The sequence below is a fragment of the Fragaria vesca genome, linkage group LG3, assembly GCF_000184155.1.
Source record: "Fragaria vesca subsp. vesca linkage group LG3, FraVesHawaii_1.0, whole genome shotgun sequence".
NCBI lineage: Eukaryota > Viridiplantae > Streptophyta > Magnoliopsida > Rosales > Rosaceae > Fragaria > Fragaria vesca.
The window spans coordinates 13,626,051-13,640,580 of NC_020493.1; the positions used below are offsets into that span (position 1 = coordinate 13,626,051).

General features: G+C 38.6%; 4 protein-coding genes across 5 annotated transcripts in view; 3 read left to right on the forward strand and 1 right to left on the reverse strand.

The window, feature by feature from the left end:
• LOC101293857 (kinesin-3-like) overlaps positions 1 to 1,934 on the forward strand; it is a 5,791-nt gene extending 3,857 nt beyond the window's left edge. The window contains exons 12-16 of the mRNA XM_004294285.1: positions 120 to 328; positions 725 to 806; positions 993 to 1,097; positions 1,188 to 1,292; positions 1,537 to 1,934. Coding sequence (XP_004294333.1) covers positions 120 to 328; positions 725 to 806; positions 993 to 1,097; positions 1,188 to 1,292; positions 1,537 to 1,716 — 681 coding nt within the window. The 3' untranslated portion in view covers positions 1,717 to 1,934. The remainder of the gene's footprint in view (positions 1 to 119; positions 329 to 724; positions 807 to 992; positions 1,098 to 1,187; positions 1,293 to 1,536) is intronic.
• A 33-nt stretch (positions 1,935 to 1,967) lies between these two features.
• Positions 1,968 to 3,055, reverse strand: LOC101294150 (psbQ-like protein 2, chloroplastic-like). The gene is made up of 3 exons (XM_004294286.1): positions 2,773 to 3,055; positions 2,322 to 2,608; positions 1,968 to 2,235 (listed from the first exon to the last, which is right to left on the reverse strand). Exons 1-3 carry the CDS (start codon positions 3,053 to 3,055, stop codon positions 2,137 to 2,139), a joined length of 669 nt encoding a protein of 222 aa, XP_004294334.1. The 3' UTR covers positions 1,968 to 2,136.
• Positions 3,056 to 5,773: 2,718 nt separating this feature from the next.
• On the forward strand, positions 5,774 to 10,221 carry LOC101294441 (glyoxylate/succinic semialdehyde reductase 1-like). The gene is made up of 9 exons (XM_004294287.1): positions 5,774 to 6,035; positions 6,200 to 6,310; positions 6,392 to 6,493; positions 6,849 to 6,950; positions 7,390 to 7,505; positions 8,223 to 8,301; positions 8,413 to 8,583; positions 9,516 to 9,614; positions 9,992 to 10,221. The coding sequence occupies exons 1-8, from the start codon at positions 5,931 to 5,933 to the stop codon at positions 9,612 to 9,614; spliced, it is 885 nt and encodes a 294-aa protein (XP_004294335.1). The 5' UTR covers positions 5,774 to 5,930; the 3' UTR covers positions 9,992 to 10,221.
• Positions 10,222 to 11,914: 1,693 nt separating this feature from the next.
• The window catches only part of LOC101294736 (transcription factor ILR3-like), a 3,690-nt gene continuing 1,074 nt past the window's right edge, over positions 11,915 to 14,530 (forward strand). The window contains exons 1-3 of one of the 2 annotated variants that reach the window (XM_004294288.1): positions 11,915 to 12,205; positions 13,665 to 13,727; positions 14,441 to 14,518. In XM_004294288.1, coding sequence (XP_004294336.1) covers positions 12,081 to 12,205; positions 13,665 to 13,727; positions 14,441 to 14,518 — 266 coding nt within the window. In that variant the 5' untranslated portion in view covers positions 11,915 to 12,080. The remainder of the gene's footprint in view (positions 12,206 to 13,664; positions 13,728 to 14,440; positions 14,519 to 14,530) is intronic. The other variant, XM_004294289.1, reaches the window with a different exon arrangement.

Genomic DNA, 14,530 nt, shown 5'->3' on the forward strand with positions numbered 1-14,530 from the left:
GTAGTAGAATACTCTCTCTCTCTCTCTCTCTCTCTCTCTCTCTCTCTCTCGCTATTAATCTAGTTGTGTGAAGCTTTTTTTGAATCTCATGTTCTTTTTCCCTTGACATATACATGTAGGTTTCAATGTTGGAAATCTACAATGAAACGATTCGTGATTTGTTGCCATCAAATAGATCATCTTTGGAAAGAGAAAATGGTAGTGCTGGAAAGCAATATACAATTAAACATGATGCAAACGGAAACACCCATGTCTCTGATCTTACCGTTGTGGATGTGCGTAGTGCTAAAGAGGTTTCATTTCTCTTAGAACGGGCTGCTCATAGCAGGTTGCTATATCTCAATATTGATTTTTGATTCCTCCCCTATTCCTCCACCTGTTCTTATTTTATTTCATTTCTTATTTGACTATCACAAATAACTATCTTCCCATGCTTGTTATGTGTTACATATTCTACTACTTTGGGGATGTCAGAATCCTTCTTTTTAGTTTAACACAATGAAAACTGAAACTGCGGGTTGTATTTAAATGAACAATTGGTAGCAAAAATAAGGTGTTCAATTGATCTATGTTGAGGTGATGTTCTTAACTTTTTATCTTAGTTCTAAGGTTTTTTTATTTTTTTTTATTTTTTTGACTCATATTCCTCATTGTCTGTTTGATCTGGTACCTAATCTTCCAGAAAGCTAAATGAATTTACTTATTTCTACTTGATGTCTTTCAGGTCTGTAGGCAAGACTCAAATGAATGAGCAATCATCAAGAAGCCATTTTGTTTTCACACTACGCATATATGGTGTTAATGAGGTATATACTCCTTTTCTCTATTAATATTGATCTTTTGAGTTACTCTCATAGTTGTATTATTTTGCTAATCCACACTACACATATATGGTGTTAATGAGGTATATACTCCTTTTCTCTATTAATATCGATCTTTTGAGTTACTCTCATAGTTGTATTATTTTGCTAATCTACTTAATTTCATTTTAGAGTACTGAACAACAAGTACAAGGCGTCCTGAACCTTATAGATCTTGCGGGGAGTGAACGCCTTTCTAAGAGTGGATCAACTGGGGACCGATTGAAAGAAACTCAAGTAAAAATCATCTACTATCATGCTTTTATGTTATATGTTACTCATTTCTCAACTTAGTAATATTATGTTTTTGCTTTTGAATTCTATTAGGCCATCAACAAGAGCCTGTCATCTTTAAGCGACGTTATATTCGCCTTGGCAAGGAAGGAAGATCACGTTCCATTTAGAAACTCGAAGCTTACATATCTTCTTCAGGTTATTGTTTACTTGTTTAAGTGATGTGTAGAAATGATTTTTAGGTTTTATCATTGTATTCCATCCATCCTATATCTTCTTCCGAAAGGTTTAGAATGTCCACTACAAGAAGTTCTGATAGTTAATTGCACTTGAATGGCGAAAATATTTGAGGCTTTTAGCTTATGTGGTTTCCTGTTGATTATATTCTGTGGTTGCTGGACTATTAAAGAAATTCTAATTCTTGAAATCAAATTTTGACCAGCCATGTCTAGGAGGGGATTCGAAGACATTGATGTTTGTAAACATTGCTCCTGATCCCTCCTCAGCGGGTGAATCACTCTGCTCTCTCCGTTTTGCTGCACGTGTAAATGCTTGTGAGATTGGGGTTCCACGACGTCAGACTTACACGAAACTTTCAGATTCACGTTTGAGCTATGGTTGATATTTGGTTGCGCATATATTTTTGTTAATTTTTATGGTCAATCTCATTTGTATCGGCATTAGTAGGAAGCGTCATAAAATGAAATTTGAGAATGGTTCTAGCATAGGCTTATTTGTATAGTAACAAGATGTGTATTTCTTATCAGCTAATTAGCTAAACATTGGGAGAATACTTTATTCTTTGCATTTCTCTGAGCTTGACTACATTCTCCCGAAGTACTAATTTGATTGCTCTCTCTGTTACAATGTTTAAGTAAATGCAGCTAGAAGTACAAAATAGAGCGAGTCATTGTTCCTTGTAACCGAAGTGTGAACTTAGAAATTGATGGAAATAAATGTGCATTTTTGTGACTAAATTTGCTGTTATAAACTGATTCATGCCACTGATGGAAATAAATGTGCATTGCTGGAAATAAATGATTCATGCCATTCGATCCATGACTTCTTGGAGGATGACTGTTGTGTCTTGATAATATGTTTCAGTCTCGGACAGGTTCCTTTGCCTCACAGCACCATCGAGCTGTTGAAACAGAAAAAGAGAACGGTGTGATTACTTAAATTGTTGCACAAACCAAAGACAAATGATTATTTGTTCGTTATTGGTACCTTTTCGACTGTGTTGAACAATCTGTTAGCAAGGTCAGTGAGAGGTTGCTTCTCGGTGACTGGAGCTGCTGTGATAACTTTGTCGAAATCAAAGTACATGAATGTGGATTTAAGTCGCAGATACTTTTGGACATAGTTGAGTGTATCTTGTGCAATCAAATCTGCCATAGCCAGGAGATCAAAAGCATACTTCTTCAGCCTATACTTTCTCCCTTTGGTTCCAATGTCAGCCATATACAGATGGTTCTTTAGAAATGAACGCGTACCCGTCTCCTCATTTGCAATTTCTGCAACAAAACCATGTTTGCAGGTCAATGAACTATCGCAAACTCAGAACCTATGACAATTAAAGCTTCCATACCATGTCAAATAACTTTCAGACCCCAAAATCCCAAACTGTTAAGCAATATGCATGATTAAGCCATAAGTAACACATTGCTAGGAAACTTACTGTTATCAGCGGAAGGAACTGGCAGGGGGCCGTCAAGCCAAAACCCGTTGTTGCCTTCGGCAAGAGCGGCTTCGCTTGAGGAGTTCCCAACAAGTGCAATAGAGGCAAGACCTAATGCCAGCCTTCTTGTAGTTTGTAGTGGCTGTTCCAGAACATCATGATCCTTTTTCTTGCCTAAACATCCAATAATGCTAACTCGCTTTCGGGTTTTTTGAATGCTTGGAAGCCTATGTAGAACTGGTAGTGTTTCAGAGATTCCATTTAAGTTTGCTAACTGAGCCATATGGAGAGTGGAAATGGCAGGTGTTGAGGAAAAGAGAAAGAGTGGGTGGCAAGAATTTCAGTTATATCCGTTTGGAAGTTGCAGGCTACTACTGACCACCAGAATAGATATCCTCACTGGGGATAATTTGGTAATTATATAATTCCTCCTACCTGTGAGCCTATGAGAAAGAGAAAACCCTTGAGACCAATAAGATGAATTCCCAAAAGCAAGTGCTCTGACTTAGCATATCATTTATCCTTTTTCTGCAAATCCCCATTCGCCTACACTGTTGCAAGTATACTTCTCCAAGACGAAGTCGCAGCTACTATAACGAACTATCATGTTTGCAAATTTACTAGCCACCGTGCTCGCTGCTGAAACTGCAATAGATGATGCGGTACACAAAAGCAGTACTCGGTTTCCCAAATTCTTAACTCTAATCCAATTTCTCTGTGACAAATCAAACTGATATATATGACAGAAAAGTTCTCTACCTCTTTTTTCTGATGGAGAGAAAAATTCTCTACCTTGCTGATCCTTATTATAAAACACTGCCAGTAGGAACTTCCGATCAGAGTTAGCCAAGTAAAGGTGTGTTGGACGAGATGGTAGTCTCAGGGTGGAGGTGGAATTGTTCATCATAACCCACTCTTGAAGTGCCACATTGAAGCTGCCCAATACAACCTTTGAATTCATATCAATGGCAACATAGAAACTTCCATCTGCATAAGCCACTTCCTTGAAGTCATAATCATTAGGGTTTACACAAGGAAGTTGATACAAACTCCATCTTCTATATTCTAGGTCGTCTGTAGTTATAGGGAAATAGTGATATTCTTCCCCTTCCCCTTCCTCATAACAACTACGAGGTGCAGTACTTTTCCATAGGAAGAGGATAACAGAACCAGGAGAAGCCGGAGCGGTCGAGAATGAGGCTAGCTCTACCTTCCAATGTCCACAGTTACAGTCTAAAGGGGGAAGCAGGTTTACTTGCAGTGTGTCCTCGCCAAAAACATCAAGAATAAGGAATATCCTATCTGATCGACCTGTATCTGATTTAATAAGAAACAGCAACCAATCTGAATATGAACAACAAAACCTGGCAGGTGGGTGCTTGTACTGTCTTCGTTCTTCCCATACCGAGTTGTAAAAACCCAAACGTCGTTTCGATAACAAATCAACGAACGTTGATAGATAAGTAGTTTTGAGTTCGGGTCTATCATGGTAGTAATGTTGTGTTGGCTTGGCTATACGTAGCAGAAACATTGCACGTCGATGTTGAATCTTATTGTTGCCGTCGTCGAGAGAAGCTCGCCGCCATTGTTTGCATACAACACCGAAGCGCAGAAAATCAAGATATGAGAGACGATCGGCCACTTCTCTTAGCTGATCGATTGGAAGATCAGACCAACAACATTGGTCTGAGCGTCTGTCTTGATGACAAAATCTCTTCTCCATAATCGATCTCGGTAGATTGGGTTTGAGACTTTGAACTAAATGATGCTAAAACCAAAAGTAGCAGCAAGGATTTATGTAGCAAACAGTGGCGGAACCAGGATTTCACAGTGGGTATGGCTAATTTTGTATGGACATAAGAAATTTTGTTTGAGGTTTGTAACCCAGTGGGAGGCTCATCCTCACAAGTTGTCTGATCAGCGCATCGCCGGCGTCGAGTACGGTGGAGGCGACGGCGGAGGACTGGAGTCTGGAGGAGAGGAGGAGAAGGAGAGAAAGCAGGAGGAGGAGAGCGTGAAGATGAATGACACTCTGTGAGGTTTGTCGCCGGCGTCGATTACGGTGGAGGATTGGAGTTTGGAGGAGAGGAGGAGAAGGAGAGAAAGCAGAAGGAGAGCGTGAAGACTGAAGATGAATGATACTCTGTGAGGTTTGATTTGAGGAATAGAGAACGGGTTAATTTGGGTTGTGGGCTATTTGTAATTTTATCGGCTAATTTGGGTTGTGGGTTATTTGCAATTTAGTGGCCTAATGGGTATGGCTAATACTCTTAGCAGGCAAATATGTATGTGTCAGCTGTTGATTTAGCTGAATACTGATATGGCTATAGCCCTGATAGCCACATGAATGGTTCCGCCACTAGCAAAACAAAGGGCAAAATGATCCTGGTTTTGGGGTCATATGATCAAAATATGATTTATAAGAAAACGAAACCCCGTTGAGACCTGCTAAAAATATGGAAATTTTTCTATGCACAGGTGTAAATTATAAACTGTGCAATATTTAGTTCTTAACCCATTCGATCATATATTAGGATCCCCTGCATGTCCAATAACGTCATCGATCCACAGCTAACGAACTACCATGTTTGAAATTTTACTAGCCACCATGCTTGCTGGCTGCTGAAACTGCAATTTTACTAGCCATCATGCTCGGTCTCCCAATTTTATTTTTATTTTTAAGAGCATCTTCAAATGTTTTTTAGACCTAGAGGCTAATCCGTACTGAGGGATCATGTTATAATGTTTCCACTCTTTGACCATCAAAAATAAATTGAAATTTAACTTCGATTAACGTCGATCGGATTTGAACCTGGGTATAAGGGTATCAGACCAAGACACTTACTTGTAGTTCGGTTTCCCAAATTCTTGACTCTGATCCAATTTTTTATTTATTTTAGACAAATCAAACAAAAATAAATTAAATAAATAAACAAAAATAAAAAAGAAAAGGAAAAAGGAAATCAACGTGGAGGAGCGCAAGTGGGCTGGGCTCCAAATTGGTGGGGAATGTGAGGACTGAGGAGGAGGAGGAGGACAGATGTCTGAGACTAACTGAAGTAGAACGCATCAGTCTTCTCACAAGACGACGGGAGCTTTTGGTTGCCGGCGTGAACCAACCAACTAGTCAGTTTGGATAATCGGTAGAGATCGAGAGGATGGAGGTAGGCTTCCTGGGGCTGGGTATAATGGGAAAAGCCATAGCCATGAATCTTCTCCGCCATGGCTTCAAGGTTACTGTCTGGAACAGAACCCTCTCGAAGGTACTTTCATCAACTCCTCTTGTTGTGCTCAAGTATCGGTTGACAAGGTTGTCTCATATAAATTTAAGATTACCTATGTTGTGTCTATGTTGTTGTATTTGCCTTTAAGATCCATTTTCATACGTATTCTTCCTGTTTTGATACGTATTCTTCTTGAATTGCAGTGCGATGAACTTGCGGAGCATGGTGCCTCTGTTGCACAGACCCCTGCAGCAGTAGTTACAAAGTGCAAGTATACCTTTGCAATGTTATCTGATCCCTCAGCTGCTCTTGCGGTTTGTACTTTTCCTCTTTGCTACTACTTTGACACTTCATTTTTACTTGATTTCACTTATCAATATATGCAAACTCCTTAGGTTGTGTTTGGAAAGGATGGCATTGTTGAGCATGTTTCTGGTGGAAAAGGTTACATCGACATGTCTACAGTCGATGCCGCTACTTCTTCAAAGATTAGTGAGGTTTGAGATCCCATACTAGTTCTATTTCTTCCAAATATTGCAGTCTTCAGATTGTTTCACACTACAATCGAAGGTACTTTAGTATTGGTTAGTATGTATGTATGTATCCTGCCTACTTGATCTTGTAGAAAAAGTGTATGTTAGATGTAGATACTACATGAGCCTATTACTACTGCCAAAATATAAAAAATAGCTTTATTTGATTGTAGTGTAAATATGATTGTAGTATTCCAATGCAGTTTTATTTGTATATACCATTATGTTGTGGCTTGCTAATCGAATAACTCAATAGGAAAAGGTATGATCAGAGAAGTATTTTTTACATATCAGTTGGGTTTTTACCAATAATGTACAGGCGATTACAAAAAAAGGTGGTTACTTCCTTGAAGCGCCTGTTTCAGGTAGTAAAAAGCCTGCAGAAGATGGTCAACTAGTTATACTTGCAGCTGGGGAGCAGGTAATTGTCATGCAGATTGACAACTTTTAGTTTGTTTGTTCCAGACATGAGCTTTGCATATTTGGTTATAGCTAACACATTTCCTCACCTTCAAAATACAAAGTAAGCATGCAACTTGGGCTATTTTTGCTCACAAGAAACACCCTGAAGTTCCTTTAAGCTTCTTCAGTTTAAATAACAAGAAAATCATGCACAAAAGATAATGAAGGAAACAGGAAGAAAGAAATGTAAAAAATAATGTCCTGTAAGACTATCACAGGATTCACAGCTCCTTGTCCCGTGGGCAGATCTGCAGAATTTGGAGTACTGTGAGATTTTATTTTAATGATTACTTCCACTTGATTCCTTTTCATAATTTTCAAAAGCTTTATAAGGACTGCATATAATGGATTTGTTTATCTGTATATTGCTGCAGCATCTTACTTAATGTTTAATGTAGGCATTGTACGATGAAGTGCTTCCAGCCTTTAATGTCATTGGAAAAAAGTCTTTCTACTTGGGCCAGGTTGGGAATGGAGCTAAAATGAAACTTGTTGTGAATATGATAATGGGCAGGTAATTGTTCCTTTATGCAAATAAATGGTGCATAATATGGAGAATCATTTTTGCAGCTCTCTTTCCTAGAAATACTCTAGCAACTAGACGCAGTGTTCCCTGTTGCATTGAATTTTTAGAATAGGAGCAAAGGAAGGAAGAGGAAGAAAGAAAGATAAAAAAAAAAAAAGTCTGGTGGTTTGGTATATCACCCTTCACCTGAACGTTGTTTATCTGCATATTATTCATATTAAGAATAAATAGGCATGTTGGCTAATTTGGCATAGGCTTAGAGCTTTCGAGTTTTAATGTTTTATTTAAGTTGTTAGTCCTGTGATTTGAGGTGGTTCTGGAGGATCAGGATTCAGTTTTACATCTTTATGTGATCATATGCAGTTTACAGTCGTAGTGGTTTACCAAATTCCATTTAGCATGAGTTTTTATCCTTTGATGGATTACCTCTCAGTTAGACAATGTCAAGACTTCATTTGTATCCCCATAAGAAAACCGCTAATAAAATTTGGTAATGGCCTAATGCATCAGTTTCTAATGTTTCAAGAATGAAAACTCTCATATAACACAGGCCATAGACCCTTCAAGTTGACATAATAACCCAACTTGACCCTTGTATTGTAATACATATGTCTGTATAAATCATTTTTCTTTGGTGAATTTCAACATTATTGATCATAGCCAGAGCAATTTTTGGTATTTATGATGGTGTTCTCTCCACTGCAGTATGATGAATGCATTCTCTGAGGGACTTGTTCTTGCTGGTAGAAGTGGACTGGATCCTTCGGTTCTTCTTGACATTTTGGTGATTAACAACTGAACTTCCGTTTACCACTATTGGATCCTTCATCTTAGCAGAGTTAAGTTTTATTCCTTCAGGTTTGTCCCTAGTGTTGATAAGTTAATTTTTGGTCAGGATCTGGGTGCAATTGCAAATCCAATGTTTAGGATGAAAGGACCCACTATGATCCAGGGCAGTCATCCACCTGCATTTCCTTTGAAACACCAGCAGAAGGACATGAGATTAGCTCTTTCCCTCGGGGATGACACATCTGTATCAATGCCAGTAGCTGCTGCAGCTAATGAGGTTTCACATGCTCTTCATTCGTTTTAAGAGTAGCTTCTTGAACCACTCACAATTTTACTATTTCTCAACCTAATGTCTGCATGTCCCTTGTGTTCATACCTACTGAGTGTCTCCAATCGTTCATAAATAAAATATGCGGAGAGGCTGACACTGATCCTTAAATTTTGACAACAGCAGTAAAAATATGAATACATACAACAGAGAGTTGTCAGTTGTCACATGTCATCATCTCACATTCTCGCCGATGTGATTTTCTTGGAGCCTATAGGATAGTATGTTAGTTCTCAGCATTATATGTTGCTTAAATTAAGAATTTATGATACTAGCTTTTGTAGAAGGCAAGCCTACCCTTTTTTTTTCTTTTTTTTTTTGAAGCTATTGCTTTATGTAGAAGTGAGATTTTGTGAGGGTAACACAATTACAATGGAGGGGAGCTTCTGCGGTATAGTTGGAACTCATGCCAATAGTAAATGAAAAACAAACACAGATTGTTTTCAGCTAATTTACCCTACGTACTCCTGTCCATGATCAAAATAAATCTCTATTTCAGCTTAGTTCATTAGACCTCCTTCAATTTTGAACTCAAAATCTCTTGTGCCCTTGAATTTCTAAAATAATCATGTTTTGCCCTTGTACTGTCCAATTTGATCAATCATAACCAAGTCATATATAATCCATCAATTTCTTCATGAATGTTTTAGCGGCAATCCCATTCATATTAGTTTTTCACCTTGTATCATCCAAGAAACACCTTATTTACTTTGTCAAGGCTGAAAAGTCCCTTAGTCGGTCAAGGCAGCAATTCATGGACAAAATTAACGAATCATTTGGTGGCTGCTTTTTAGTGGAATTAGGCTGAAACTATCTAGTATTATTTGTTTCTATCGCTGTTGTTGGACATTGAACTAAAGTTCCTTTATACATCTTTTTAGGCATTCAAGAAGGCTAGAAGCATGGGGCTTGGGGAACTTGACTTCTCAGCTGTGTATGAGATCGTAAAGGCTGTTGAACCTCCTTCTCAGATCAGCTAGGCGCGCTCTCTGTCTTCACTTCAATGCATGGTTTTATAAGCAATGCACTCTGTATTGTTCTTCTGTTTTATAATCATCCAAATTCCCTCCTTATAGACATTTGTTTGTCAACATATATGATTTAGATTCAAATAATACCACTGCAGCTACCCACACCACGGTTCACTTTATACTCTTGTTTTATCAATACCACAGCTCCTAATTATGGGTGCTTCTGACTATAGAATTGACACTAGGACAACTAATTCTTATATGATATTAACACGTCTCAGCTGCTTTTGCTTTTACCCGCTCTCGAAATATATTCCGTGAAACTAATTTTTTGGTTGATAAGATCTTCGGGATAGAGCTACTGACTTGAAATTGTTTTATTTTAGATATTGGATGTTTGGAGCAGCTTGTGTGAACTCTACTTTATGAGCAGCTTGGATATTATTGATGTTAATGATGCATTATGGATTTATGGATATTATGTACTTGAGTAGTTGTGTTCCTGATGTAGAACCAGGTTATTAGGATTTTGGGATATTGGATTCTTGAATCAAACTTATTCATCATGTTTTTGATTTTGATTTTCTTAATTTTTAGGGGTTCTTCTTTGTAATTAGTTTCTTCTCTCGAAAAAGTTCAAAGAGGTTGGTCTCACATTCTCACACCATATGGAATATTTAGTTTTGATCTCTAAACAACCGATTCTGAACAACGAGACCATTGGCAGTATGCGATCATTATGTTTTACGGGCTACTTGGGCATTCCTATTAGTTTGGCATCATCCTCAGTGGAGATTTTTATAGTAAAATACACAGGTCCTAAGTAAATCTAAAACTAGATGGATCGATGTAATGTCAATCACAAACAAAAACCATATATATCAGAAGACACAGTAGATAATTTGCTCCAAATAAAAACAAAATAGAAGCAAAAGGATAGAAATTAAGGATCAGATAGGTTTGCGTATGCAATGCTGGAAGCAAATACGAAGGAAGCTCTTAAGCAATTTTGCATATCCGTAATGTATCCACACCCTCAACATGTAATATTCTGTCTGTGTATGCACTTATAGCTCCCACCGCTAGACTCAAAATTAAGGTTGAGGGGCTCAAAATCAGAACTCGGCCTCTTAAACTATCAACCCTATCCCAATTCTCTAGTGACGAACAATCAAACCGATAAACCCTCGGGCTCAAAAACCTTGGCCTTTGACCACGAACTGCAAATAAGAGCTCCCCATCAGATTTAACCAAGTGAGGATGTCTTGGACGAAATGGCAGTGTAAGAGTGGAGGTCGGATTGTGCTTTAGATCCCACTGCTCAAGTGCTACATCGAAGGTTGCCAATAAAACTTCCGACCATATGGGGCAAACAATGAGAAAATATAACTTTCCATCCGCATAAACCACGTCTCTGATCTCTTCACCCAAAGACAAGGTAGGTGAATGTGGAACTCTAAAGATACTCCATCTTCCAGCTTGTTGGTTATATGAGGTTAAAGTGTATCCCCTATGAGTACTGGACCAGAGGATAAAAATAACACAATCGGGACGAGTTGGAGAGGTCGTCATGGTGGCTAACTCAACCTTTGTGCACGACCAGTCCGACTGCTCCGCTAATTGAGCAGGCAGTGCAAATTCCAGTCTCTTTGCGAAGAGGATTATGAACAAAGAATGTCATATGTTGAGGATTATGACGGACAAGAGATGATGAATACATGCTTCTTATGTGGTCAGATCTGAACAAAAGCAACCAACCGGAATCAGGGCAACAAAATGCTGTTTTGAGATTTGCACGACGTTCTCTTACATCTTGTTCTTGTACCACGTTTTTGATCCAGAAGGTCGATCGCATTTTTAAGTCCAAGTAGTTTGCTTGACACTTGACAGTAAACTTTGTTAGCACCTCGGCGCTTCTTAGGGCGGGAACAGCAGCCCTGGCACAGTATTACACGCCGGTTGTCAGGAATACATACGACGCCAAAGCGAACGACATCACGGTATGGGAGATGTTCGGTCACTTCTGTTAACAGATCAACCGGAAGATCAGACCAACAATGGTGCTGTGAATTTGTCATGCTACGGATATTTACCGTGAACTCGAATGTGTGTGTTGTAGGGTTTTCTCCCAACCCTAAACCCTCCTCGACTGCTGTTTCCAAAGAAAGAAAATTTTCGTTTCACTTAGCTACGCTACACACATAAGTCGTGCAGTGCATGCGAATGCGACCTTAGAATGGTTTGGGCCTTAGAGCAGGCCCAACACGTGGAAAAATAGCTTTTATTTTTGATGAATACAAGTGTATATTGAGGTGGAGAAAGAATAGAATATAGTAGTAGAAGGAAGGAAGGAGTAGTAGCGTGTGACGAAAGAGACGAAGCCACGAATTCCAAATCCCACAAATTCATCATCGGAATTCAGAAGCACACAGATTCGTAAACCCAGCCGGAAAACCCCCTCATTTTTCCGGCGCCATGGTCTCCCCGGAAAACACCAACTGGCTCTACGATTACGGCCTCATCGACGACGCCAACTTCCCCGTCTCCTCCTCCGCCTTCAACTGGCCCGTCCAGCCCCTCCCCGGCTCCTCTTCCGTCAGGTACCAAGTCCCTTTGATGCTCTGTATCGCTAATCGGAATCCAATTAGGGTTTTCTGGGTTTTCGATTTTGTTTTGGTATTAGATGAATTGGGTGCTTTCTGGATTTCGTGGTTCGTGTGATGGAATTGAGTTGATGAAATCGGAGCCTTTGATTGGTTGGGGTTTTCGGAGTGGTTATTAGGTTGGTTACGTGTGTTTAGGGTTTCAAATGTGTGATAGGGGAGTTGAGTTGTGTAATTCATCAAATGGGATAAATTTGTGTGTAGGTTATTTTTGCTAGTTTGAATTTCTGTAACTCAAGGACTCAATTAGGTTTGTGGCGCGTTTTGTTGGTAGGGCCTTTTTACTGTAGTTTTTGCTGATAGTGGAAACAATTCAATTTGGGGGAAAATGCAGTCTATTTTTACCTAATTAGCCATGCTCTCTGTGTATGATTGGGACTCAATTATGGTTTTTCTGCTTTTTCAGTGTTGCTTGTTTTGGGTATTAGAAGAGCTGGGTGCTTTGTAGTTTTTGTGGTTCATGTGTTGGAGTTGAGTGGTTGAAAATAGGGTTTCAATGGTGATTTTCAGGATTTAGTTAATTGGGTCTGTTTAGGGGTTGTAAATGTGTGCTAGGGCACTAGGCCACTTAGAGTTCTCTCTGGTTACTGATCAATGGCTTAGGTTTGGCCTTGTTTGTTGGTCAGTTGACATGCTATATCTGAAGTACTAATGTTGGTTGGTTGATGTGCACTTAAGGACCTTTTTCTGTAGCTTCTTCGATAGTGGAAACAATTTGTTTGGGGAAAATGCCCCCTTCTAGTTTGATCTATCATTTCATTTATTTTGGGTACAGATTGAGATTTGATACTTTATTTAGTCATGTTACATTGGGTGGTGCACATCTGTTAGTTGTTTTAGTGCTGAATAGCATAAAAGATCTGAGCTAGAAATTTACTTGGATTGTGGATCTTGATTTTTCTTCTCTGATACCAAGAAATCCCCGATCCCACTTCAACTGTAGCATAAGCCTGGTAGGTACTATGAGGGGATTATAATCCCAGAGTCACATAGAAGGAAACATGGGTTTGACCCTTCCTCGTTGGTGTGGATCTTAAGTTGTTGCCTATTGAAAAGAGTGGCAGGGATTGTTAGTTTGAAGGGGCGGAAAAGAATCAGTTCTTATAGCTATGATACACGTGCACTTATTCATACATGGATTCTAACACACTTTCTTAATAAAGTAAATGGTATAGTTTCAGTTTATTGATGACTGTCCACGCTATTAGAGTTGGAGTAGATTTGGAAGTGTTTTTTTTTTACATGGAATTTAGGACCAATTTTGAATGACTGTGCGTCAAGTTTACTTTGTCAAACTTGTTACAAGTGTTTATATTCTTTATTCACTCGTTAAAAAGTTTGTTCAATTTGTGCTGCTACTCATTTTAGCATTTTGTGGTGGCATGGTCTGTTTCAGTGTTGAACTTGATGGCTCATTGGGGGATGTAGAGGGACTCAAAGAATCTGGCTCAAAAAAGAGGTATGTTCTTATTTGACTATGTTCTGAATGCCTCTGTTTCATATGGACAAGATTATTTGTTTCACAGAAATCATAGTGTTTTAAATTTTATCATGAGATCGATCACTGACAAACATGCTTAGGTTCCATCATGATCTATCATTTATTAATATTGAACTCCCAAAGCTATATCAAATATTTGTTTATCAAGTTATCATTGAACTTGGCACAATGTGTATGAGGACATGACACAAATGCAACAAAAAACAAAAACATGACCATAACATTAAGATCATGTTAGCATGGAATGGTACAAAAACATGACCATAACAAAAACATGACCATAACATTAAGATCATGTTAGCATGGAATGGTACAAATTGATAAAACTAACCCAATTACACATAAGAAGTGACATATGTGCTTCACTCTGAGAGGGTCACACTTTTTTCATTCAGTTTTTGGTCAATTTTCATATCATTTTCGGGCCAGCTTTCATGTCTATTCTTTGTTGGTTAAATTTGTGTTCATTTGATGTTAAAGAAATTCTGACACAATATCTCGAGTTGTTTCCTCACTTTCCTAACATTCATGTGGTTTTAAATTTATTTCTGTTATAGTATTACAAAATTGAGCTGATTAAAACTACCAAGTTTTATTTTTATTTACTTTTTATTTTTTAGTAATTCTTATTCTGCTGTTTTCCTCTATCTGTTGCCTCTGTATCCTCACAGGGTTAGATGTGAATCATCCAGTGCAACTAGCTCCAAGGCATGTAGGGAGAAGTTGCGTAGGGATAGGCTGAACGACAAGTACTGTTTTTT